Below are 27,497 nucleotides of genomic sequence, written 5' to 3' on the forward strand. Positions count from 1 at the left end.
CAGCACCCACTGCAGGATTTCTTTTTTATTTTAAACCTCACACCCCAGGTTGTTAAGTGATATGGATGCTGTGCTGGATTTTAAACTGGTTTAGAATCTGTAATATATTTAAAGCGTGTGAACTTACATCAACATAAAACCCTGATAATGCTCTTTTGTACTTAACATTTTCTATATTAAAAGTCATTCCAAAGCTATTTTTCCCTAACCACATTAACCTTTTTGCAATATTGATTGCTGAGGCTTCACACAGTTTAAAATTAATAATTCCACTGGCCTTCAGCACCCCATAAATATTCTATCCCTTCCCTAACAAACTATAGGCTTAGTGGCATGAAACAGGGCACAAATTACTTTCACAAAAAGGTATTTTATTATTCTTAGCAGGATTCACCTTGAAGGAATATGAGTAAAGCATACACTTTTTACAGACAATATATAAACATGTTGTACATAATTAACAATAACTTAGTTCACTAATTCAAAAATAAGCAAAATTAAAAAAAATAAAAATAAAACCAGAAAATACTGCAGAATTTTTATGCTGATACAGGTAAAAATAATTTAAATCTTGACTGCTGTTGTCTATGCTGCAGTGACTGACAATATATTGCACTTTGTCAACAGTATATCAGTAACCCTTCTTCTGCCCCAGAACCCTTCCCTCCCCCCTCAAAACCTACAGAAATTTGAGCTGGGTACAAATAATGTACAGCTGTACCATAGTAAAAGACAAAAAGTTAAAAGGACCAAATTTTGACTCAGTAGATTAAAAATTCTTACTGTTTCTCCCAACAATTTTTTCCCATTCATTTATTTCCACTTCTTTACAAAGTGCAGCTATATGCCTACAGAGACCAGAAGGAGGAGGAAAGCAGGATATCCATGGCAGCTTGGTCCTTAGTTCATTATCAAATATTTGAATTATATATTTAGAAAAAAAAATGTACATCCATTTTGTATGTTTCTTTAAAGCAGGACTTTTGCAGTAAAATACAATTGGCGTGATGAAAAAAAAGTTAAAGTTAAAAAAAAAAAAAAAGCTTGTCACAGAGTTAAGCTTACGTGGTTTACATTATCAAACCCCTCTGCTCATTGGGGCATTTTCATCAGAAGTATAGCTAAATATGTACATCGTATGTTATACTGGAGTTTGTGTTCATGAGAGGCATCAGATCATAACAATCAATAGAATACACTTCACATTGGCAATAGCTTTGTTTTCAGTTGTTTACATACAATATGGTTTAATAATGGGACATTTTAATTTTTTTTTTAATTATTTTTTTTAAATATAAAATGTGCTCCGGAAAACAGTCGTTCCCCTTAGAACGTCACCGTCCCTTCACCTCATCAGCTGTTACAGCGGCTGGGATTTGAAGGATGTGTGAAGCTGAAACTGATTGTCTCTCTCTTTCTCCCCTCCAGTGATCTTAACCTAAAACTTCTGCCCTTCCTCACTCCCGAATGTGAAGTCCGCTGAGGGGCTGGCATGCCCACAGACAGCTTGCGCTCCGGCTTCTCATGGACTTTGTAGCCAGATTATGGTGAGTATACCACAGGCAGCTAGTCTACATCTTAAATTGACAGCTGCCAACAGAACAAAATCAAAATGCTTCAACCTCAAGAGTTTTTGAATGGGATATTTTTCTGCCCTATGCTGGTTTTTGCGGTTGCTGACAGACTTTTAGAAGTTAGATGGGACAGGTTCATAAGAGCCCCTGTCGCTCAGTCCCAGCCAGTGCAAGATTGTTTCCTACAACTGTATTTTTCAGTGATTTATCCTATTGAGTTGCCTAGTTTGGGGATAACTTTTTAAAAATAAAATCTTTTATGTTAAGGAAAAAAAATGCAAGAATGATGTCAAAATAATCTGCATCTTGGGCTCATTACAAATCGCCTATCACAGCTACATTTTTGCTTTGTTTTCTTCTCTTGTATCCTTTACCTAGCAGATATTTTCTGTATGTAAAACCGATGAAGGAGAGTCAAGGGATAGTTGTTTAGCACTGTGCTTTTCCTGTTATGAAACTGTTTTCGAGCAGGGCAGACATTCATAAAAAAACAAAAAACAAATAACAAACAGAAAAAGAAAAAGCACAAAAACATGCAAGTCAGAAGATTTGAGGCTCTCAGAGGAAAACAGGAGCAAAATAAATAATAACTTTCTGTGTCTGATTCCTTGTTAAAAATTAAGCTTCTATAAAGTTGTCCTTTGTTTTTCCCTCCCCCAAACAAAGTCCATGATAGAAATCCAGCATGGGTGGCTACCAGCCTCTCTTCCGCCATGGAGGCTGTTAATTTCTTTACAATATTCACAGTAATAACAAAGAGAGAAAGGAGAGCCAGTTCCAGCTTCTTTCTTCTGCTGCTTCTGCCACCTTTCGTTTTTCGCTGGACCAGTAGGTATCAAACAGGTGAGTTCTTCTTTTTCCTTATACCTGAGGGGGCAAAGTGCATATAGGCACCATTAAGCGTTTCTGCAGAAGACCCATAATTGCAAAGTTTTTAGTCCAGCGCTAAGAATTGAACCACACTGGAGCAAGATCCCTTTTTTCCTTCCTTTTTTCTTCCCTACATTCTCCTCTTGGCAGAATCTTTTCTTACATTTTGTCATCTTAGGCAAAGCCCCATGTTCTTAATCTCTGTGCGGGTCTCTTGGTCTTCAGATTCTATCCCATAGCTGTAACCATGCTGGATGGATGTGGATGTCCAAATGAGATGCTGGAAGATGGGTGGATGGGGGTAGGGGTCGGTAAGATGTGTCCAGAGTGGCTAAAAGGTGGCAAATGCCCCATTGGAGCCATGTGACTGGCAAGGGCAGCAGCGCTGAATGGAGACGATTTCTCTTGCATGCACTTGGACAGTTCCTCAAAACACTCTGAGCCTTTCTTGCTTTTCTTTGATTTGTTGGACATTTTCCTATTCCTGGTCTGAATTCCTTCCTTTTTCATGGTCAGAGGCCTGTTCACCTGCAAGAAATGAGAAAATCAGGCTCATGCAGACAAAATGACCTTATTGTGCAAAAATGAAAATATTTGGACAGCCCCTGTGTGTTTTCCTGGACGGAGACTTTCTTCTAGCCAAAAAAAATGGTGTCTCTCTCTCAGATCTTGTTTATATTGATTTGTTTAATGAACGCCCCCCCCCCTCCCCCTCCAAACATGAAAAACAAGTTGGACTGAATTTGGCAGCTTAGAGCTATCCTTCCCTCAGGCTTACCCTCAGACCCCCATACATTTCCTAATAGAAGAGATCAAACAAGGCAGCACACACTGACCCAAATTCACTTCTAAGACAGAAGCAGCTTCGTCCCAGCAAAGCTTCAGCCTCCATTATTTAAGAGTTTAAATAACATCTGTTGTGTCAAATGAATCCTGCTTGTATCCCTCTCTCATTTTTTAAAATTTGAATATAATATTAAAAGCATATCTTCACAATGATACAGGAAAATGCCCCACTGGGATTACCCTTTGCACAGAATCCATTTTAAATAGCCTCTGCATTTCTACAGGGGACAGCACACAAGGCATGCTTCGTTAAAACAACCAAGTGTTGTAACTCTATTTTGCCTGATTTGCCCAAGCTTTGGAAGCCAAGCTAATACATTGTAATGTCAGTGAACTTAGCATCACTATGCCAACAAAGAATGGCTGTGACTCCCCAGGGGAACCTTGCAGGGGGAAGAAAAAAAAAATCTTCTGAAACCAATAAAAGGTCAGGGCACACCATGCAGTTGAGGCATCAATCCCAGCTAAGCAAGCAGAGACACACACAAGACAAGCAAATACTCACATTGTGCAATTTATAGTAAAGTCCACAGGCATTACATACTGGGTCCCCATTTGCATTACGTCGCCATAAGGTGGTAGTGGTTGTCTGGCAGTTGGCACAACAGGTCCCTGCTCTCCTAGCTGCTGACTAACCAAAAATAAAAGGGAGAAATCAATAATGTATCTGGTAGGGAAGTGGGGGGGAAACTTACTTTAAAGGTCAAGTTAGGCCCAACATTTTGGATTCGTAACTAAGCCCAAGATTTTACAAAATGTATAGGGCTGGAGAAATGTTACTGCGATTTTTTTTAATGTTTCTGTTTAAATTTCAGTACACCCCTGTGGTGTCTGCAACCCAAACAATGTGAGGTGGTGTTAGTGCATGAAAGCCAGACAGGGAGACAGAGCAGTCTCTCTGAATAGACGATGCAAAAAATAAAAGAATGTTAAAATCGGGGAGAGAATAAACTTGATGCTTAAAATTAAAAGCTTTCCTTCCTGATCTTGGGGGGGGGGGGGGGGGGGATGTTTTTATTTTAAACATTCTTCCTATTATCTATTTGGTGCTAAAAAGACCAGTCTTGATTTTTAGAATGTGATTTCTAACCTGACACTGTCCCTTGAAAGAAGGCACAAAAGAAAAACTGCATTACTTAAACGGGTGCTGTATTTATCAGAGCCATCACTAAAATTTCAGTTTCCATTTACAAATGAAAGGGAAAAAACAAAACCGGCTCCAACTTTCTTTAAATATTTAGCAAACCAAATCTCATGCCCCGCAGCAATGAGCCTGCTGACTGTACTACTATTGCCTCAGTCTCTGCTCATTTTCTACGCTGACAAGCCCCAAAATGATCATCTTTTAAAAATGTGATACCTTTAATCATATTGGCCTGCTGAACCCTTAAGGAGGGGAAAAGAAAACAACCTTTCAGCCTTCCAAAATGAACTCTGCTATATAGACAAAAATGTAAACGTGAGCAAAATATCCCTTGGTTTCAGGATAGGACCATAGCTGGGAGACCCTACAAAAAAACACACCCAAGATGCTAAGGTGCCCACTCAGAAAAATGTTGAGTCTGGACAAAAAGCTCGGGGGAACCCTCCTGAGGAAGGTGCTGGGGCTCTCCATAAAGCACACCCCGTTTTGTGCAGTCCTGAGAATTCGGAGGACTGAGCATTTCTTTTTGCAAGTATTTCTAACATGGCTAAAGTGCAATAATCTTCCAGGAGCCCTCCTCTGGAAGGATTTTTGTAACTTGGGGTGAGGAAAACTGCCCATTCATTGACTCAAACTTATGATGCTGCTCTAGAGGCATTGAGCCTCTTGCAGATCCTATACTGAAACCACTTGGTTTCCCTTCACTTGGGGACTTTTTACACTTTGCTCTGCCCATCTCCTGCAATGGAGAGTGGTCCAGATAGCAAAATACAAATTGATCATGCTCCAAAGACTGGCCTGATCCTGTTCTCCCTGCTACTTTGCTGGTGTCAGAAACTGAAGCTGCTGCAATATTCAGTAGCACAAAATCAGAATCAGGCCCTAGTGAGGTTAGCCCTCTGCTAGCCTAGAAGAACAGAGCCAGAGGCCAGAGCAGAGGTTGGGTGGATCCCCGTTTATACATGCACATACATGCAAGCCAAATACAATGAATTTTAGAGGCCTCCGGGTTTTGAAAATAGTTTTTGAATGCGCGCTAAGAAAAGTTATCATTATTAATAAACTCCTAAATGAACAGAGGAGTCTTCTGTCCCACATGCACGACCAAGTCAAAGAGAAACAAATATAAAACTAAACATTTAAGATAAAAACAAGAACTCCCCCCTCTGCCAAAAAATAAAAGTTCCCCAACCCCCTTGGCAGTAAGTTTAAGTACAACAGTCTCCCAGCGCACTAGAAGGTGGAGAGCGATGTTTGCATATTTGAGATGGCTTATTGATACTGAACTATGCTGCTTAACTCTGTGGACTGTCCTATTCAGTCTGGCAAGGACTTGAGCCTGCAAGATGATAATGTTACACTGTTGTCTTAACATTTCTCTATATGTCAGTCACCTTAGAAGGAAAGCAAGTCATTAAGAAACTTGCATAGCTGAAATTCTGACTCACTATAGAAATCCTCTGTATCCCATCCCAGCATTAGATCATTAATGCTGGTCTCTTCCCTTTCCCGCCTCCCCTGCAACCAGTCCCAGTAAAATGGCCCCCAAATGGCTAAAAGATTTGGGCACTATAAATCACATGGTTCTGAAAAAAAATATATTTATTATTCTTAGCATTTTACTCATTATTTGTGGAGGAGAGTGTATTAGAAATTTCAAAACAGCGAGCATGACTGGCATGCCTTGCCTATAGAAACTCTCTAAAGCTTTTAGAGTCAGGAAACAGATACACAAAGTTTCCTTATCTTTAACGTACAGATATCCGGATAGGAAACTACTACCAGGAGCTTAGAAAGGACATTTTTTTTAATCACTCAAATGAAAATAAAAAGTATAGGTGACTCCATGGAAAAATAATAGGATTTTTTTTTTTTTTAAAACATCAGGGGATTGTCTGAGGAGGGAACCAATATTAATATTGTTAGGGACTATAAGAGTAAATCTTACTTCATGGCCTTTAAACAAATAATTATTAAGTAGGGAGCAGTGGCTTTGACTCCTATTTTCTTTTCTTTTTGTTTTGTTTTTTTGGGTTGGGATTTCTGTTTAATCCCAACATGTTGGAGGGTATTCATGCCCGTAACCCTTTCAATTCCGGTACATTTCTGAACTGTCCCAAGAGGCCAAATATAAGAGAAATGAAATCAAGGCTGTCATCGGAGGTTAAAGTTAGGCATTCATAAGGAGAAAGAGAGACTTGTTGTCCTGCACATTTTCCATCAGGAATGAAGTCTAGGAATATAAGCTAGCTTGCAAGCCTGCCCACATTCTATACCTTGGCATGTAACTGCTATGGGTGGAGTCCCTGAAATCTGCCCTGAGGCTTTGCTGTGACCTCTGAGTGACATGAATCTCCTGTACAGTACATCTAGAATCCATACAGGGTCTGAAGCAAAGGAGAGGAGACACATTATGCCTGTCTGTGTGTGGTCCCTTTGCACAATTTATCCCCAAGCCCAGCAAAGACAGAGACACCTACCAGTCTTCGTTTAGGTTTAATAAGAGGTCGGTTTTGACCGTTCATTTTGTGGTAGAGCCCGCAGGCGTTACACAGGTAATGCCCAGTGCCGTCTCTTCTCCAGAGAGGGGTGGCAGTAGCTCCACAGTTCACACACTCTCTGCCTTCTAAATGGAAACACGAAGAAACCGGATTTCTTTCTTTAAAAACAAATTCACAAGAGCTTTTTGCATTGTCCTTTAGGCATCTTCCAGAAGTCAAAACAGTGTGTTATTCAAGCTTAATCAGACAGCAGTGACATCTACAGCACATGCAACAAGGGTCTAACGTTGCCCAGCACACCCAGCCTCTGACTAGCAATTTATGCCATCAGAAATGGGCCGCTCTCTCGGCAAGGTGAGAAAGAGTGACACTCTTATTGTGTCAAATGGAACTTCTCATTTCAGTAACAAGAACTGCCTTCCTCTGTGCTGAGCGCAGTCCCTCATCCCCTCTCCATTGTACCTCTGCAGTAAGATCAGATGTTGTACTGCCACACACATTTGCTCTCTCTCGCGCGCACACACACACAAAGCAAGCAGTTTGAAGGTGTGGGGGAGGGAAAGAATTGTCTGGAATTGAATACAAGGCAGAAAGACCCCCCCCCCAATCTCCCTCCCTTCTCGATACATTTTTGTTCTAATACAAAAAGAAAAAAAATTAAGCAAGCCAGTTTGGAACTGGAACCAGAAAATAAATGGCTCAGGAATTATTTTATGTTAATAGCATAAAGCTGTTTGAAGTGCAGCTGGACTTTATTTTGAGAAACAGGTTCCCCCCCCCTCCCTTTTTTTTCATGCTTTACTTTTTAACAGTATAATTTGGGCAGGGGGCGGTTGGCCTGTTACTATTTCCTTATTAAGTCTTTGCTGAGCAGCAGAACTGCACGCAGAGCGGCCCAACTAGACCAGAACACACAGCTCCTTAGATAGAGGCTAGCTTCTGCCTCAGAAAGCTATTTACTGCAAGTTCACTGGCCTCTGATGGTTCCAGGGCAGGTCTGCTTAATATAGGAAATTCACTTAATATAGTTTATGCAAATGGTACAGTATTTAGCTGCAGAGGAAATTCTCTTTTGCTATTAACTGGAGCCGGCCACGCTAAGTTCAGCAGGGCTTGTGTCTCCTTTAATCTAGGGAGTGGGTGGCTTTCAAACAACACAGTCTGCAGTGAAAAATGAGGGGAGCTCTGCAGAGCTGCGTTCCTAGCTTTTGTCCCTCCTAGGGCAGGAAGCTGCAGGAGTCGTCGTGTCGTGAGTCTTAGTTTTCCTACAAAAACACTGAGTGGTCACGAACTTTCCCTAGTTCCATACACAGGGGGCTCCCTTAAAAAAAAATCCCTCATTTCCCCCATCTAATAAAACCCTGGGCAGCTCAGGGGGAGAAAAAAAAAAAAAGAGAAAGAAAGGGAAAAAAAAAGCCATTAAGGATCCATTTATCTGCCGTTGACTGCTGTGTTTAGGAGCTGTTTCCAAAAGCAGAAGGCTGGGGTGCTAATTGTAATTGAATTTTCTTTTGAGTGTTTTTAAAAAACCAAACCAAAACCCCAAAACAAAATGAAAACAAGAACAGGGAATATTGGAGGGGGGAGTATATATTTTTCCTTCCTAAAAAGGGTCATCTGAAATGGGAGCTGATGAAGTTGTAAAATAGATGATATTTTTGTTGCACAGCACATAAAAGAGATCAGGTTTCTGAATTACTGGCTGAATGACTGGGGGGTTTTTTAAAGAGGTGTTTTTTCTGTGTGCATATATATGTATTTATATATGAAATACATAAATATATGAACCATCTACAGCTAGCTGGCTGGCTGGATACACCTATATAAATATGCCCACAAAGATATATCCCTTTTTTTTTTTTAAAAAGCCTCTCAAGACTGTCCCACTACACAGGATTGATTTTCCCTTCACCTCTGAGAATGGAAAACAAGGACAATTATTAGAAATTCTCAGCACTTCCTTTCCCGGGTCTAGAAATACAGCCGGTCTGATGGCAGGGGGAGATCGACAACTTCAGTGATCAGCGAATTAGCTAGTTTTTGAAATGCAGGTTTAGGGACAAACTGTATCCCGAGGGTACTGAAGGTGGGAATGATCTGCGATACTTTTGGAGCAAACAGGGCTCTGAGACAAGGGAGGATCGCGTTTGATCTCCTAGCTTTTAGTGTTTTTGGCGTAGAGGGAAGCCAGCGATTGCTCGGCACCTTCAGCCCTCAGCCCTGATATGTAAACTATATCTGAACTTTTGCTCCATTCAGGATCCGAAGGAAACCGAGGCCCTCTTCGGCTTCAAGCAACCGGCCTGGTAAGTTTCGCTTTCAAACGCCTGGTTCAGCTCGGGAAGGGGAAGCACCGGCCTGGTCGCGGATCAGCCAAGATGTCATTAACGATCCGGCAACAAAAGCAGCTCGCTAGAGATTCCCCGCCCGGCCGGTGCTCAAGTACAACCCCGGGGTCTGGCCCAAATTTCCAGCGGTCACAACGAGCCCGGGCCCTTCTTTCCGAGCCAGACTTATTTCCCCGCATGACCCCCAATTTGCACAACTGAGATCCGCCAGGGTTTCTTCCCCGCCGAGCTCCGTCTGACAGAGCCGGCGCTGAGAACCAGGAGCCAGTGCCCGCACCCTGCTCCAGCCAGCCAGGCAGCAGGGAGTCGGAAAAAGCCCCCGATCAAGGAGAGGGCAGACGGGAATGCTCCCGAGCTCCTTCCCCTGAGCTCCAGAAAAGGAAGGGACAAAAATAAAACCCTGCTCCAACTGCGACCCCAAAGGAGAGTTTGCCACGCACACGCAGACACGCACACACGCCCCGCCACACGCGCAGGCAGGCCCGGGAGAGGGCGCGGGGCTCACCTGAGCACGACCTCGCCTTGCTCCTCTGCTTGGGGGTGAAGCTGGAGGCCGGGCCGCCCAGGAAGCCGCCGGGGTGGAAGAGGCTGCTGCTGTAGTCGTGGGCGGCGGGCACGTAGGACGGGTAGGTGGGGATGGGGTGGTGGGTGGAGGGCTGCGCCCCCATGGAGCTCAGGCTGCTCCGCAGCGGGCTGGCGCTCTCCATCTTCATGCCGTCCGCCAGGGACACCTGGTACTTGATGCTGTCCTTCTCCTCCTGCCGGGCGCCGGCCGAGGACGAGGAGGGCGAGGCGGCGCTGGTGGAGCTGGGGTCCGGGGACACCTCCTTGGGCGGGGTGGGCGGGAAGCCGAAGAGGTGCGAGCCCGAGTGCGAGGCGGGCGTGAGCGACGACACCGAGGCGGTGCTGGCCGAGCTGCTGCCCGGGTACACCGAGATGGCCCCGGGCGCGCCGGCGGCCGACGGGTGCAGCGGCGCCTTGCCGAAGGGGCCCACGGTCCAGGGGTTGTGGTGGTGCGCGGCCGAGAGCGCCGCTTTGCCGCTGTCCAGCCAGGGGATGCCGGGGCTGTGCAGCAGGTGAGGCCGGCACATCTGCCCGCCGGTCAGGCGCGCTGCGGGGGCAGAGCGCAGCGCTCGGGTCTGGCGCGCAACCCCGGCCCGGCCCGGCCCGGCCCCGAGCGCTGCGGGGGCGCAGACACCCTCACTCACGCTACCCCGCCCCGCCGGGGCTACCTCGGGCTAGAAGCCCGGTCTCCCCCTCCCCTCTCCCGGCCACGCTTCGCCTCCCCGCCCGCCCGCCCGCCCGGGGAGAGGGGCTTTACCGTGCGCCTGGCTGTAGGAGACCCGGGCGCGGGCGTGGGCCGAGTTGGGGTAGTAGGGGTTGCCCTGCGAGTCCAGGTGGTTGAAGAAGACGTCCACCTCGTCCGGGGGCAGCAGCTGCGCCGGCTCCATGTAGTTGTGCGCCAGGCCGGGGTGGTGCGTGTCCGGGTGCTGCCCGTTGAGCACGGCGTGGTGGGCCATCCAGCGCGGCTGGTCCGTGGCCACCTCCATCCCGGCGCCCTGGCTCCCCTGCCCGCCCCCCGACCAGGCGTGACCGGCGGCGGGGGCTGGTCGCTGCTGCCGCGGCGGCGATCGCTGACCCGGCGCCAGGAACAAGGGCGAGGGGAGCCACAGTCACCAGGTCCTTCTCTCCGCGGGGCAGGAGCGGGCAGCACCTGTGAGCGGAGAGGCAGGGTTAGTGCATGCGGGCGGGGGAAGGGCTGGCGCGCGGGTCGCCTGCCCTCTCCCTCCCTCCCTCGCCCCCCGGGAGCGGCTTCGGCAGCCGCCGCCAAGCCCCGGGGAAACTTTTCTCTTCCCAACAAACATCGGCAGGAGTTTTCCCAGCTGGCTTCCAGGCCGGGGAGGCCGGATCCAGCGCAGCAGCTCGGGCTGACACCCAGGCAGGCAGGCAGAGAGGAGAGGCCCGGTGAAAAGCCAGCGCGTTTCTTTTTGTCCCCCCACCCACGTACTTACACCGATCTCCTCCCAGGGCAGGGAAGCAAATTCCCAGAGTCTGCAGAGCTCCCCGCAGGGCTGGGGGTGATAGGTGGCTGCTCGCAGCAGAGGATGCGGGGCAAGGCTCCCGCTCAGAGGGCGAGGGCGAGCTCCGCTGCTCCCGGCCTTGTCTGTACCATCCCGCAGCCCCGTGTCAGCGCTGGCGCCGGCCGGACTCAGCCCAGTAGACATGAACTCGGGGGGCGCGCAGGGCTAAGAATCCCGCCGCAGCCAATCAGCAGCCCCGGCCTGCAGCCCCAGCGCTGCCATTGGCCCCCGGAATCCACATCCCCGCGTTCACTCCAAGCCGCTCCAAAGAGCCGAACCCGCCAAAGGCAGAGGAGCCCCCCCCGCCCCCCCCGCCCTCCTCTCCTCCCCCTCCCGCCGGGGCTGCCTCGCACACGGGCTCTGGGGTTGTTCTCGATGCGGATCGCGCCGGTCCTGAGCACCCCCAGCAGCGCACCAGAAATAAGGTCAGGGACACAGATCGCTCCACCGCATAAATGCCCCAGGAGTGAAAAAGGGGGGTGGGGGGGGGGTCTTGCGGGAAGGCAGGAATAGGCATGTGCACCCGCCTGGCACTGGCGCCAACTCGGTGCAAAATGCCCGAGCGGCTGGGCATGCACGCACCCAGTATCACCCACCGGCGCTGCGAAACCTCGTCACAGCCATCCTCCTCCTAGGGGGAATAATAGTGGGTGTTTGATGGCTGGTGTCCAGGAGGTGCAATGCTCAGACAAACTGTACAGAGAGAGCTGGATCTTGCAGGTCTGACTCAGGCTAAATCTCCCCTCCCATTAAGGTGAGCTGGGCAATGAATGCAAGCCTCGGTGCTGAACAGAAAACTTGTGACTTGTCCCTAGGAATCGCCTCCTCCTGATTAGTACTATGATTTTCATTATTAGCATGCCATCACCGTCGTCGCCGTTTATTATTGTTATTATTATTATTATTATGATTGTTATTATGATTGTTATTGTTATTACTGTTACCATTACTATTACTTTTATCCTTTCCCGGTCTCAGAAATGGGCTGTGTGTCCCTCCCTGCAGCTCGGTGTGCGTTATATACACGCATATACAGGCCCCCGCCCCAACAAAACGCTCGCAGGTTGTTTTCAGCCAGGTGGCTCCTATCGCGGAGCTCCAGGTCGCATCAAGTCAGTGAGGGTAATTAAAACAAAAAACAAAAAAACCAAACCAAAACCCACAATCAACAATCGCGCGGATTCGAGCCCTTGGCAGCCGTCAGGTCTGTTCAAGGTTGATCCCGGCCTCTGAGTCTGGAAGAAGGATTTGGATCAGCAAAATAAAATTGAGTATACATATTCAATTCTATTTTGCTGGTCCAAGCCCTTCTCCCAGATTCTCTCTATATAAAAACTAGCCCCGCGCGAGGGTGCTTGGGCACCGTTTTGGGCTGGCGGGGAATTCAGGGGGATTACGGCTCTGAAATCCGCTTGGAGAATTCATTTACCGAGGGCCCGATCCTACCCGCCTGTTGCTCAGCCTCCGCCGCAGGACGTCCCTGGGCTCGGCTGGGAACGGGGAGCAGGACCCGGGCTTGCTTAGGTGCGAGCGAGCAGAGCCTGCCCGGGCCCAGGGCACCTTCCCTGGCAAGAGCCTGGGAGCTCCCCAAACGCATCTTCTCAGGCATTCCTGCGCCGGCCCGTCCCGGCCTCGGATCCCAAGCGCAGTCTTGCACCAGGAGCCGCCTTTTAAAACCCACGTGAGTAGAAACCTTCTAGTTGTTTGGGGGATTTATTATTTTTTTAAACGCGGTTCTGCTGTTTGCAGCCGCCGCTGCTTTCAACCCGCCTGTTTCGGGAGGATGAGACGTGCAGCCCGAATCAACAGGCTTTTTATGCCGCCAGCTAATTAATTTATCACACATTTCGAAGGTCCCGCTTTTAACTGCCTGTGTATTGAGCAAAGCTTGGCCAGGGGAGAGGCAGGCAGAGAGACTGAGAGAGAGAGGAATAAAAGCAGCAAAGGCAGGGCTCGAAGACAGGGCGGTAATAAAACACATTGAAATGAAAACGAGGGCTAAGATCCTCTGGCCAAGTCCCTGCTTTACCCCCTAAAATTTGTTCTGGGTTGGTTCATAGCCAACTGATAAAAGGAGCTCATTCAGCTGAGAGGCTGTTGGAGGGATTTCTTTTTAAAGAAATTATTTATTTTATTTTTTCTAATTTGCTAAAGGAATGAATGAAAACGGGTTTGATGAGGAGGTTTCAAAGCTGGAGGCGAAACAAGGCAAAAGGCCTTTCTTCCTCCCCCTCCTCACCAGCTGCAGGGTGGGGTGGGAGCGGGCTGCGGCAAGGGTCCTGCCCCCCTCGGGCTCGGGCACGTTGGGTTCTGGAGGGCTGAATTGGCTCCAGGGCTCTCCATGGAAGAGGTGCAGGCAGGAGCCGGCTGGGGGAAAGGGGGTGTGCCCCGGGATGGGGTAGGTCTGTGCCCCTCGTACAGGGGGCTTACCAGGAGGTCGGAGACCCCCCAGTGCCATGGGCGAGAGCTGCCCGGAGCAGGCTGCGGGACCTTTGAAAGGGATTGGTCCCTGGCCCTGCCGCGGTGGGACCTGGCTGTGCTGTGCAGGGAGAGGGCTGCAGATCCCTTCCCGAGGCAGGGCAGGATTGAGCGTTGGGGTGCGAGTGACTCCCCGCAGGGTGCGGGCCGGGAGTGTGAGGCTGGACGTGGAGGGAGCAAGCCCGTGTAGTCCGCAGCGAGCTGAGTGTCGGGGTGATGGAGGCACATGGCCCCCAGCACGGAGTGCCGGGGTGATGAGGGCACGTCCCCTCCAGACACGCCCGCCCCGGTGCCAGGGTGCGGGGCAGGGCCGGGCTCCCGGCGCGGGGAGGGGGCGGGGAGGATTGACAGGCAGTAATTGGGTAATCGGAGGCTGCCTCTCCCCAGCCAGGCGGCCCCAGTCACTGAGACGCCGGGGCTCTGACGTCACCCGCCGCTGCCAAATTCGCCAGGAAATGAACTTTTTAATAATAACAATAATAAGAAGAAGCGCTTTCTCCCCACATGGGAGCGGCTCCTCGCGGGGACGGGGGCTCTGCCCCTGCCCTCCCTGCCCCCGGGCGCTGCCACCTCCCCCCTCCGGACAAACCCGGCTGCGGATTTTCAAGGCAAAGGGGTGGAGGAGGGGTGGGGGGGTCGCACAGGACACTCCCGGGCCTCCCTGCTCCGCAGTCGAGGAGCGGCGCTGCCCTGGGCTAGGCTGGGCCTGCCGCGGGGACCCCACGTCGGGGCCGGGACACGCTGCGGCTCGGCCGCCGCCGCCGCCTTTTGTTCTCCGTCCGCGAGGAGCCGCTGGCCGGCCGGGGCGCGGGGCCGGAGGGAGGGGGCTGCCCTCGGTCTCTGCCCCGGGCGGGGCGCGGGGAGGCGGCGCCGCTGCGGCAGGGACCGCGCTCCGGAGCCGCCCTGTCCCGCTCCCTCGAGCGGCCCCGTTCTCCCAGGGAAGCTGCCTGAGCCGCCGAGGTCTCTCCTCCCTGCCTCCCCGCTTCCCCAGCCGCCGTCCTGCCTCTGGCCTGCGGACCTCCCCTGGCGCCCTCTGCTCCGGCTCCCGGGGGCCCCGGGCCGGGCCAGAGCCGCTGCCCCCTGCTCCCTCCCGGCTGCGCGAGTGGGAACGATCCCCGCGGGACGCGGCCGGGCGGGCTGGGAAAACCGCAGCCAGGTAACTCGGGGGAGGGAGCCGCGGGCTTCGGCCCGGACACACGCGGCCTGCAGCAACCTGGAAACCCGGGCTGCCTCGGCCCAGGCTGCTGCACCGGGGCGCGGGAGGTCAAGAGAGGCGAGATCAGCCTTTAAAAAGCCTCCGTTTCCCCCCGTGGCTGCTCATTGTCCCAGGGGAAAAGACTCGACGTTTTGCTTGAAAAGCGGCCGGATCCGGGCTCGCAGCGGGCAGCAGCCGCCTCCGGGCTGCGGAGAAGCCCGGCCCGGATCCGTGCACCGGGACGCGTCGGGACCGCTCTCCTCTTCATTAGCAGCCTCGTTTTAATTGCCCCTGGCCTCCCCCCAGCGCGGCAGCTGTTGGGGGCTGTTTGTTTTAGGCGGGTGATAAAATCGCAGTTAACGAGCTGATAATTCGCCCGTGTTTGTTTTAAAAGACAAATTGTAAAGATTAATCAGGCTGCTTGATTTATGGTGCCGCAGAGCCCGGGGCTGCCCGGGAAACGCCGCCGAAGACCCCGGGTCGGGTTACCTTCAGCCGGTGCCTGCCCGCCATGGGGCCCCGGCTGCTCGCTCCCCGCAGCCCGCGGGTGAAGCATCGTAAAAGCACCTCCGCTCTCCACCCGTCCACCACCGCCGCCGCCCCCAGCCCGGCTGGCACGGGGCACAGCGAGGGGGCAGGAGCCGCCCCGCACACCGCGGGTGGCAGCAGCAACTCTCCTGGTCGCCCAGAGGCTCCGGGCTTCCCCTGAAACTTTACCCCGGTGTGTGCCGGGCGGGCAAGACACCCGCGTCCTTTCTTATTATTTGGGGGGGGAAGGGGGGAGGGCAAGAGGGTTTCTCCGTCCCCCTCCTCCCACCGGCCCTGTTGCTGGGGCCAGGACCTGCCCCGTTAACACTCTTCTGCGCCCCTTCGGGTTCCCTATTTTTCCCCCTGTCCGCGGCAGCGCCTCTCCTCCGCCCTTCTCAATTCCCCTTGCAAAAAATAAATTATTATTATGAGTATTAATATTCATAATAATAATAATAATAATAATAGCCCTTGCAGGCGGGCCAACGAGTTCCTGGAAAGGCCCTTTCGGTCCCTCAGCTACAACGGGCAGGAGGAGGCAGGGATCGGGCTGGGACCAGAAGCCGCGGATATAATCCCGCATCGCTGCGGATCCACCTCCGCACGGGCTTGGGGGTTCCCCGGCTGTGACATGCCCCAGCGCAGCGGTGCCGCGGGGCAGGGCGGGCGGGGTCATGTCTGTGCGCGGGGACTTGGGGTCTCGTTCGTTCACGCATCGGGGCACAATCGCGCAAGGCCCCCGGGCAGGGCAGCTTCACTCCGGATGCGGAGCCGGGCTCCAGCCGGCAGGCAGTGTCCTCCGAGCCCCCCTCGGGACAGCATCTGCGGGGCAGGAGCCAGCCGGCTCCGCGGGCCGAAGAGGCAGCCCCCGCGCCTGCCCTGTCCCGCGCGCCTGGCAGTGGGGCGGCCGCATCGCCCAGCCCGTGGGAATGAGGAGCCCAGCTCCCCGCCGGTCACGTACTGGTCATTATGGCATCGGGTGAATCCTCCTCCCTGCGCCCCGGCCCCACGGATCCGCGGCTGCGTTGCGGGTGCCCGGCGGTGCGGGCAGGGAACTTAAAAGAAAGTTGATGCCTTGAAGTGGGTTTCAGTCCCCCGGGATTGCCTGGGTCCCCCGCCCCATTCGCACAGCGTGGCAGGCTGCCTGAACTTGACTTTGCTGTTGTTTGTTGTTGTCATCCCCCCAGCAAACCGGGGCAGCACAACTGGTTATTTTAATTTGATTGACAAGTGATGTCACCTCGTTGCGGGGGGAGGGGGGTTGGCTGCAGTGAGCGGGGCCGTCGAGGCAGCGGGACACCTGTGCGGGCTCCGTCCCGGCGGGCTGCAGCGGGCACAGGACAAAGGCGGAGCCCCCCCGGCTCCTGCACACCCCGCAGCTCGGCCGGAGGAGGGGAGAAGCCGGAGTCCCTGCCCGAGCTGCGCCGTCTGCCCGCTCCCCGCACCCCGGCTTCCCCGCCAGGCCTTTCGGCTTGGGCTGGGCCGCTGCTCTCCCATTCTCCCCTCCATCCCCTCCTTTGTCCTCTTTGATTCCCCCTACCCATGACCGATCCTACTCCAGCCCCTCTGGTCCCCGCGCGGGTCGGGGCTGCTCCGCGGCCGCGGCCGGCGGACCCACCCGCCTCGCAGCACCAGCCGGTGGATCCGACCGCGATCGCGGCCGCGTCTGCTCTGCCCTTTGTTTCAAACTTCCCTGCCCCGCCCGCCAGCCCCGGGGCTGCACGAGTGTCCCCTGCTCCGCGACCTGCCCCTCGCAGTCTCTCCTGTGAGCGGCTAATTGGTGCAGGCATCAGACGCCGAGGGAAGGAGAGGGGGACGGGGACAGGCATTAACCCGTCACGGCCTGGCTCTGCGCCTGGCAGCCGGTTGCTTGGCAGTGTACTCACCGCTGCGGCTGCGGGGGCTCTCCCGCCGTGCCCGTGCCCCGCAGCAGCCACGAGAGCAGCTGGATCCAGAGTGCCAGCATGGGCGGCAGGGCCGGGGGGGTACAGGAATAGAGGCACGTCGGGCTGGCGTCACACACACACACACACACACACACACACACACACACACACACGGGGGTGGGGGGTGTCCCTGGGGAGCTACGTGCTCCCTGCCCAGCCGCGGGGCATGGCAGGACCCGCTGGAGGCCCAGGCTGCCCCGCACATCTCGTTTCTTTCCCAAGCACTTTGCTGCTTCCTCGCCTTTCCTCCTCTCCCCCGGCCCCTCACCTGCCCCGTGTCACCCGAGCTGTAATGGATGCTAATGGTTATAACCTGCCAACGCTTCCTCTCAGCCACTGGGCCCTATTGAAGCGGCGTGGAAAAGGGATGAGGTGACTGCGGAAATCAGTGGCCCAGGGCTTACTCTGTCCACACGCAAAGCCTCCCCTGTGGGCCTCCTCCCCGCACCCCCTGGCGAGGCGGCTTGGCCGGGTGCCTTCCCCCTTGAGCTTTCCTTCCCCAGCTGGTGACATCCCCTCCCCAGGCCGCCTCCGCCCCGCTCTGCCCAGTCCCGGTCTCGTCCCGTGCACGGGTCTGACCCTGGGGCCAAGCCCTTGTAGCAGCCCTGCCCGTCTGCTGCCCACAGGCCGGGCCCTGATCCCCTGGAGGCGGGAGCCTGCGGGGCAGCCCCCACCACAGGCCGAGTGGAGCCGGCCCAGACCCGGCAGCCACAACCCCCTCACTGTACACAGCCGCAGCCCGGGGTGCCGGCTACGTCTGCAGCGCATGGCGTCGGGACAGGCTCTGCCCGTCGGGACCGGTGTTAAAGCGGCCGGGACGGGCCTATCCGCCCTGTCCCCAGCGAGATTTCGTTGTGGAGCCGCTTTCCCCGCGGGGCTATTTCGATGCGCACTCGCGAGTCACAGATTTACGGGCAAAACTTCCCAGAGGGACCTCCCCGCCCCCCCAGCCAAAGCCGCAGGATCGGGCCCCGGAGGCGCGGGGAAGCGCGTTAGTTTCAGGCGCAGACCCCGGGTCCGAGCACGTCGTTCCCCCGCCACCGTGTGCACCGACGATCCCCCCTGTGCCCGGGTGCGGGTGCACCGCGGATCCCCCCGGCAGCGAGCTACATCTCAGCGCAGAGCCGGGCGCTCCGCCGCTGCTTGCGCGGACAAGGCCAGATTTCAGGCTCACAGCCATTGCACGAGGTTTCTTTCCTAAGGCTGCGACCCGGGCTCCCGCTCCTCTCCCCCCGCATGCAAGCGCCCCGCCACCCGCAGCCCAGACCCCGCACTATTCTTATTGAAATCGCCTCCCCCTTCCAGGCTCTGCTGTGGGCTTTGCTCCCCACCTCGGCACCTCGCAGCAAAGGGAGAATAATCAGAGGGGGGGGGGGGAAGGAAGGAGTCTCTGAATCTCTAGAAGGGGGAGAAAAGAAGCAGGAGGGGAGGGGTAGAGGAAGGCCCCAGATACTGGGAAGTTTAAAACATGCAAAGCCGCGTAAATCTGCTGCACGGGACTGGGACAGCGCCGGCTCCCTGCGCAGGCAGGTGCAGAAGCAGCGCGACCAGTGCCCTGCGGAGCTGCGGGGCTTTGCAGGGGAGGACAGACCCTCGCATCTTTTTTATTAACAAATCTGGCAACAATGGGCGAGAAAAGAGAAGACTGGGGGGTGGGTATTCCCCTGTCCCCCCTCTCTGAGAGATCTCGTTGGTGACATGTACTTCCCAAGATGGAGATGACGATGAGGATGATGATAATGACTATGCTCAGGATTACTACTGTTATTCTGTTGTTAGTATTTTTCCCCCCAACCCAAATATCCCGTGCTGGGAGAGTCCTTGTGAGGAGGCCGCTGGGATTTGTTTGGCTTGCCTGGCCCTGTCTTAACAACCCTCGTCTGGGTGCTGGCAGGGCGCTGGGAGGTTGAAGACGGGGACAGGCTATTAGGAAGGAAAGTAGCTGGGAGCTGTCACTGGACGGCGCAGGGAAAGACCCCGCGGGCCCCGCTCACCAGCAGCCCTTCCCCGGCGCGGATCCGGGAGGCTGCGGCGGGCGCAGCCGGGATGCCAGATCGCTTCTTGACCCGGGGCAAGAAGGGAGATGGCATCGCCTAGAAGTCCCCCGTTGTCCCCGCAGGGCTGACTTTCACCTCGGGGCATGTTAGACCCTGGGCAGAGGGCAAAAAAAATAGGCATTTTCTTGTTCAATGAACACAGAAATCCCTTCCCTCCCCGCTGCAAGGCGAGAAGCTCGTTCCTCTCCGGCGGAGCTGGGATGAGGATGAGGGTGATTTCCCTTGGTTTATTTTATTCCATTTTCTGCTCATCTTTGCCTCCAGCTTCTCTCTCCCTTCGGCCTGCACATTTCGTCCGGCAGCTGTTTGCCCCGGGTCAGGCCCCCTATTTTTTTTGTTGGCGTTTGGTGGGGAGCCGAAAGGAGCTGGGCTGGAAACCAGCCGCGCACACGCCGCGCCGAAGGCCAACGATTTCTTTCTCCCCCCGCCCTCCCAATGCACCCAGACATCTTTGTTTAATGGCATCGCGGGTTTCATGGGAGAAATAACAAATAACAAATGTTCTGGGGGGAAGGAAGGGGAGAAAGAAAGAAGGAAAAAGCAAGCGGTGCTGCCCAGAAATGCCCTCAGTCATCCGCGAAAAGACAAGCCTGGTTTATTGAAACCCCGCGGCGGCGCTCCGGGCCCGACACCGCAAGCTGCCGGCTGTCACCGGGCATTACCCGCTCTTTAGCGAGAAGGGCCCCGGGTGGCGGAGCCGAGCCGCCGGCGCGCTGTCCCTGGCACCCGGGCCGCGGTGGCGGCGCTGGACGGGGCGAGGGCAGCTCCCATCTCCCGTCTCGCCTCCACCTCCCTTCTCAGTCCCGGCAGGTCCCCCCCAGCTCTGCGCCTGGTCCCCCCTTACCTCCTCCGCAAAGCCGAGGATCGCCTGTCTCTGCGGCTGGCTCCGCGCTGCCTTCCCGGGGCTCTGGGCTCACGGGCAGCGGTGCGGCCACATCTGGCCTCGCCGCGGTTGGACCACGCCGCCGCCTCTGCCTGGCAATACAGAGGAGCGAGGGTGTCTCGGCGGCTGCTGAAGGCTCACCCAGGCCGGCGGAGGGGCTGCCAGGGGGAGGCTGTTTAAAACTGGCAGCGATTTTCGAGCTGGGCTTGCTTTTTTTTTTCCCACCCCCTCCTCCTCTCCCCACCCCTCCCCTTCTCCCTCTCCTGCAGTCAAGGATGGCACAGCGAGCCAGTGTGTATTTATGTACATAATAAGGCAGCTCGTCCCCTCGCCTTCATTTGCATCATTACAATATCTGTACAAGCACATCACATTGTCTGCCGCCCGCACCTTTTGTTGCCTTCGCTGTCACCGGCTACGCGACTTGACTTTCATATTTTTAACTGAATTGATATTATACCAACAACACGCACACGGGCACTGTCGCCTCCTTAGACATAGGGGATCAGGTCTGTCTTGTCCCAGCCTCTCTCTTTATTCCAGGAAAGGGGGTTAGTTTGGATTATTTCCCCCTCCCCCGCGATGAGCAGGGGAAATCTTGCACGGAGCCCCCTGGCCCTTTTGTTACCTTTGCTTTTTACATCTCCCTAATCTTCGGGCTCTTGGGCGATGCACCTGCGTGGACTGGAAAGCGGTGGAGGGGGCAGGCCAGGCTGGCGAGCACCCGGCTAGTCTTGGCTCCGCTAAGGAAGGAGGATTCAAACATGAGAGCTCCCAGCCCGTTAGGCGACTGGGCCAGAACCGATGTGTTTGAAACTGTTTTTGCAAGCAGGGCTGGGGACCATCGCCTGCCCTTTCTTTTTCCTGCCGGTTTATGGAGAGTTTCAGCTTCCCTCTCACGCATCCCCCCCTCCTCGCACCCACGCACCCGGGGGAAGATTACTGCCATTAAAAATCATTTGTTTGGACCATTGCGCGGCTGTAGCTCAAAAATGTCTCTTTCTCCGCTTCACGCGAGGTGTAGGGTGGAAAGGGCTTGGGTGTGGGCAAGACTGGGACGCGATACCAGTGCTAAAAGCAGGATTCATTCTTTGCGACTGGGGGTGAACTTTTTTCCCCCGACCTCAAGGATCAGGCTAATTCGGGGAAGAAAGAAAGAAAGAGAAAGAGAAACATACACACACACATATTATATATATATATGTGTGTATACATGTAACACACATATACATACATACATACATATATATGTATGAGCATATATTTGTGTATATACATATATATATGTTTCAAGAAGGAAAGCGAAAGAAAAGTTTCAGAGGAACATAATTATCATCATAATGGAGGGGGAAATGTGAACAGTAGCAGCAACAACAACAAAAAATCCTATTTTGCTGGCATTTTCTGTCTGTCTTTGTGATATGGTTCAGGGGGAAAAAGGGTCCTTGATATGCTACAGATAATTCTTATCAGCCCCAAGCAGCCTATTTCCAAAGTAACTGTTTTAATTACTCTCCTGTATCACCCTTCATCCTCAGAGATGAGATACATAACCAGATTTATTCAGGGTAAAAAACAAAAAGACTATTTAAAATATATATGTGTATGTATGTATGTATTCATTTAAAAAAAAGGAGAGCAAGGAACTATTGCAAATCCAGGTATGGGAATTAACCAGATCATGGGAAAGCCCCACGAAGGGAAAGGTGCTGTGTGGCTTAAACAGACGTTTTAATCCACAAGGCAACGCGCGTCTAAACACAATTATTTGCGATCTTTTTTTCTTTTTTTGTCAAGGCTTCGTGTTTTTTGCTTTTGTTTTTGTTTTGTTTTTTTAAACCGTAGGGAAAGCTCAGGGTTTTAAATAAAAATTATCTCCTCGCTGCTGTGGTTGTCAGCTGCTGTGCTATTGCCCGGGCGAGTTAGAGACTTTGTGTACAGAATAAACCCCAAATTCCACTGAAACCTAATATAGTTTTTTTAAGTGTATATTTTCCATGAATGCCTATTATAGGATAATGATGTTTTACTCTGCCTTCGCTATTTAGATTTCATACTAAATATGTCATCTTAAAGCCTGAGAGGGAGAGGGGTGGGAAAAACCGCCGCAGTTTTCTCCCACTGTAACAACCATATTCTGCATATTGAAAAAAATATGATAGACAGCGGGGAGGTTTAAAAAAATAACCCAACCTTTTCAATATTGATTTAACAAAAAAAAAGGGGGGTGGGTTAAAAAAAAATAGAAGAAGCAGCAGCAGCAGCAGAGAGAATATAGGCTCAGCAACTCTAGAGGTTCTCCTCCTTATTATTACTATCCAGGGGTAATTTTTCATCTCTGCTAGCTAATCTTTGTTCCTTGTGAAGATAATGAATAGCCCAATCCTTATCTCCTGGGTTCCTGGAGGCTGCTGGAGAATGGGGTTGAACAGGGTTGAAAATTGGTTCCAAAGTGCTGCTGAATAAATGGTGTTCCTTATCTCTCGCTTCCAGATTATCAGGACCCTTTCAAAACTCACACAACAAATACAGCCACCGCATCTAATGCATCATTTACCAGAGCAGATCTCCGCGTTTGATCGGCAGATAGGCAAAATCTATGTATTCCTTGCTTTACTTAGCATGCATGCATGCTTGCGTGTGTGCGCGGGTGTGTGCGTGTGTATATGTGTGTGCGTGTGTGCTCACGGCCGGAGGCTGCACAGAAACACCTGGAGCCGCCCGCTGCGTGCACAAGGAAGCCGGGATGCTGATGTCTTTAGCAGCTCGTATTTTATTAGCGCTCCCGCATTTACTCACTGGGATATTAGTTGGGTGATAAAAGTGCGCTCCTTAACACTGGAGAGAAAAATGGCACCAGGGCACTGGAGAGAAGGGAGGGGAGGGGGGCAATCGCATTGCAACGAGTTGCTGTGTGTGTTTGCCCCGAGTGCTGGGGGGCTGGCAAATTAGCAGGGAAAATCCCAAGATAGAGGTGCTGGGCAGGAGATGGGGGTCGGGTTATTCCCTGCTGGGCGCCCAGGCATCGAGCTCTGTGCCCTGCCCTTGGCACTGCCCCAGGCAGGCTCCGTGCCCTGCGGGGAGTAGGGGATTAGGGCACCCCCACCCCGCCCAGGCTGTGCAGCCCTGATACCAAAGGGAGCATTGGGCAGGAGTATCCCAACTGCTCCCTTCCTGTCCCGGCCCTGCGGGTGGCCGGGCAGAGTGCAGAGGGAGCCCCCATGGCTCCCCTCTCCTCTGCCAGAGTCTCCCTGGGTCTGGAGTTGCACCCAGCCGCAAGAAGAGGGGTTCAGAGCCACCTCTGCAGGGAGCCCAGCCCGGGGCTGCCTGGCAGGAGACCAGAGGGGCACTGAGGGCGGATCATATCCCCAGGAGCTGGAGGCTTCCCTTGGGGTACCCCCTGCCAATGCTGCTTCCCTGCAGCTGCCCCTCCAAGTGCCAGCCTCTGCAGAAGAGCTCCGAGGAACCCAAGCTGCATTCCCCAGAGAGGGGTCAGAAAAAGGGATCTCAAATCCAGCACCCCAGCTGGGTTAAGGGCAGGGGGAGCCTGCTTGTTCTGCCACAGAGAGGGAGGTAGGGGGTGGAAAAACCCTTCCCATCACCTGGAGAGAAGTCCCTTCTCCCTTTTGCTGCTATCAGCTATCAATATCAGCTTCTCTTCCTCCTTTTCAGTTGGTGCTTTTGATCTGGTGCATATGTTTAAAAGATGTCAGGGTGTGGAACACTGCTGCAGTGTTTCAGCTGATAAATATTTCCAAAGCGTTTTTCCCATTATGTCTTAAGGCAGTACAAATGCACACATGACTAATGTGCAGTAATATTCACCTTCTTAAAAACATGTACTGGTGGGGGGAGCTATGTAAAACCCAGCTCTTCCACACCACTTCTTTCCACATAAGCAAAGAAAAGAGAAGGGAAGGAGAAGGGGGTGCTGGCTGATTTGATTTTGAATAAGTGGGCTCCATTCACATGTCCCTTTCCTACAGTTTAAGGGAAAAAGGAAAACTTTCATGGGAACTTGAGGGAAATAGCACCAGCTCAGAAAAAAAAAATCCAGCCAAACACTTCTGTCCATATTAAAGAGTTTTGCAAATGTTCAACTTGTACTGATTTTTTTACAGCTACATTCGCAGTTGTTCCCTGTAAAAAATGGACCTGTGTTAGTTTATTAATAACCTAAACATTACGTATTAAAGACCTATGAGTGACACAGGATGACAAAAAGCTGTATTTTTCCAATATACACAAGCACACATTTAATAACCTTCTATTGCATCTCAGCTAGGCCTTCTCTCTGATGGTTCCCATGGCAACTGAGATAAAAAAGCAGCCATTTTCCATATCTCTATGAAAGTCTATTATATTGCAGGATTAGTTCATCTTCTGCTAAGGTCAAACACAAAGTCATACGACCTGAAATATTTAGCATCCATGTACATTCATTTTTTTATATGCCCTTTCATTTTCTACAAAAGAGTGGGCTCCTCTGAGGTTTTATTCCCCAGAAAATGCAAAGCAAAGCAATAAAAAAATCATGATTAGCAGTTGATGAAAAGTTCAATTGTTTTTTTTTTAACTATTGTTACATAGATAGTGTATTACCCATTTATCTCTATCAACAGCAATGATTTCTAGTGATATTGAACATCTAATTGGGCTTCATCCCATTTGCAGGTGGAGGGCGTCACCTTCTGGCCAGTGTTGGAGACACACTCCGGTCTCCAAAGCAAAGGGCTTTTCGTTTATTGATGGTGCAGCTGGATTCAGAAGTGGCGAACCTATTCTTGCTAGGTTAAAAAGATGCACTTTATATTGCTTTGCTGCACCATCAGGTGCCAGTGACATATGAAGTGTGTTGGGCACTTGTCTGAAAGCCAGAAGACCTGCTGGTGGATTGGAAATGCAAGACCCATTTCTGGTGGCAACGACTGTTTAGCCTTCTCATTGCCAAAACATGTCTAATCCTGCCAACCCATAGCCATATTAAGTATTATTTCACCAGCCACTGGATTCAATCAGTGTAAAATAGGATTCTCCTGCATCTTGCAGCACAAAAAGTGGCTAGGTCTTGTCACATCTTTGTCAGTTGTTCTGTGTCGTGAGGGCTGTGGATTGAATGAAATGGCCATAAGCAACAACACTGCTCGCTGTATCAGGGAAAATCAAAAGCTTGGCCGGAGGATAAGTCCTCATGACGCTGCTTCCTTACACGGTTGAAGCAATGCACACACACATGCTTTCAGGAGCGGGTTTTCTGTAACTGTTAATATACATTAGTACTGAGCCTTCAAAACTGTGACCCCAGTTCAAAAGTCTGCCTCTTTCAAACAACACACTTTAGCACCTGCTTAATTTTAAACATGTATTCAAGTCCCAGGGAAGTCAACTGAGAGCCCAGTGGTCACTGTGGATTTGAGTGTACTGAAGCCTGACCAAGTCTGTGAACTTTCTCTAGATTCCTATTTATTGAGAAATAAATTCTGCAGAGGATCTCTAGTAACCAAATTCTGCTCTCTTCAAAGCAATATCACAGGTGAAATTCATGTTTTTTGGGTATAGGAGAAGAAATCTCTCTATGCTTTCTTATAACATGCTAGAGCTCACCTTTACACTTCCAGGGCTCAGTCTGTTCTTACCTTCATGACAACAGAGACACATGCTCTGTTCATTTATGTGTGTAGTGGTTTTGTTGTGAATCCTGAAGACTTCAGAAGCAAGTTTCTGCCACCACCACATTAAGAAAAAGAGAAAGCAAGCCTCAACCCATTCTATTGTATAATGGCAACAATTTTCCAAGCCCGATGGATTTGAATCACTGCAGCTAAACCTCAACTCCTGTCTGGCACACTGAAGTAAAACAAAGTCACTTTTTATACAGCAGTCGGAGAACTAATTCAACTGAGGTTGGTGACATCTAGAAATGCAATAAAATAAAACCTGGGCAGGTTTTAGACAGTTTGAATGGTGGCAAATGTGTTATCTCTGTGGTATGAAGAACTACAGCCCTTCCTCCTCCCAAGGTCATTCCTGGACCCTGGGAAAGTCTGTGCGCACACACACTCCTGCTCAGGTTCCTGATCACTGAAAGCAATAGATGCAAAAAACACCTGTTTTCCACAGACATGATGCTTTTGTATGTGATGAGTCTAATTTCAGACATTATTGAGGAATATTTAAATATGTGGGGAAACTTGAGCCACACCAGGCAGGGGAATCTCAACAGCAGTTGGAAGCTAGACAAAGAGTACTAAGAATTATTTCCCTATTTCTTTTTTCCATCTCCATTGCTCCTCCTAATGGGGGGTGTCTGCATTCTTCAGACTAATAATACTAGGAAAGAGCAGGCAGCCTTGGATAAGCCAGGCACAGTGGCAGGGACAGCAGCAGTAGAAGGGAATGGCTTGAAAGTGGTCACCAGTGCATTAGAAACCAGGCAGCAGGATTTCAACACACACAGCATACCTAGTAACAATGCTGCATTTCAGCTGTGAGTTGTTACTGCTGCTGTGGGGTAGGCACTCAGCAGAATATTTGGATCACCTGGACTGGAACAGAATAACAGGTGTAGTCTCTCTGGACTCAAGTGGCAGATTATGGTTTCTGGCTGCATAAATCTGAGGCAGCTTGCCAGGGAAGTCAAAGGAGTTAGTCTAGATGGGTACAAATTTAGTTCAACCTCAGGTATGTAACAGTAGGGAAATGCTAAATTGAGCTGGTGAAAGGGACAGTGTGAGCACAGGGATAAGGGCAAGGCACTATTGGATTTGAACCCTACTTCCAAAGCTCTTTGTCTCTACCACTTGAGGTAAATGGCCTTCTCTCAGTGTCCCTCTCCACCTCTGATGTAAGGTCTGAGGGTTCATTTCTTGGCTATAACAAGGTACTTTGTACATGCAGAGCACAGTCTATTATTGAAAAACCCTGAAGTATCCAAGAAGGACTGGCTGCTACCACAAAAGGGTTAAACTTGTCATGTCTGCTATTGCTGGAAGCCTAACTTCTTCCTCTGTGTGGTTCTGCTTGGGAAGACATAGGACCTTTTTATT

General features: G+C 51.8%; 1 protein-coding gene across 3 annotated transcripts; it reads right to left on the bottom strand.

Annotated features, from left to right (window-relative positions):
• Positions 1 to 350: 350 nt before the first annotated feature.
• GATA2 (GATA binding protein 2) lies at positions 351 to 20,616 on the bottom strand. Of its 3 annotated transcripts, none has more exons than XM_019499725.2 (6): positions 20,413 to 20,616; positions 10,605 to 10,997; positions 9,789 to 10,394; positions 6,915 to 7,093; positions 3,796 to 3,921; positions 351 to 2,972 (listed from the first exon to the last, which is right to left on the bottom strand). In XM_019499725.2, the coding sequence occupies exons 2-6, from the start codon at positions 10,831 to 10,833 to the stop codon at positions 2,673 to 2,675; spliced, it is 1,440 nt and encodes a 479-aa protein (XP_019355270.1). In that variant the 5' UTR covers positions 10,834 to 10,997; positions 20,413 to 20,616; the 3' UTR covers positions 351 to 2,672. The 3 variants fall into 3 exon arrangements, with proteins under 3 accessions (XP_019355270.1, XP_019355269.1, XP_006260193.1); XM_019499724.2 differs by lacking the exon at positions 20,413 to 20,616 and adding an exon at positions 11,296 to 11,540; XM_006260131.4 differs by lacking the exon at positions 20,413 to 20,616 and adding an exon at positions 11,296 to 11,539 and having other exon boundaries at positions 6,915 to 7,060.
• Between the last annotated feature and the right edge of the window lie 6,881 nt (positions 20,617 to 27,497).

The sequence above is a fragment of the Alligator mississippiensis genome, chromosome 12, assembly GCF_030867095.1.
Source record: "Alligator mississippiensis isolate rAllMis1 chromosome 12, rAllMis1, whole genome shotgun sequence".
NCBI classification, from domain to species: Eukaryota; Metazoa; Chordata; order Crocodylia; family Alligatoridae; genus Alligator; species Alligator mississippiensis.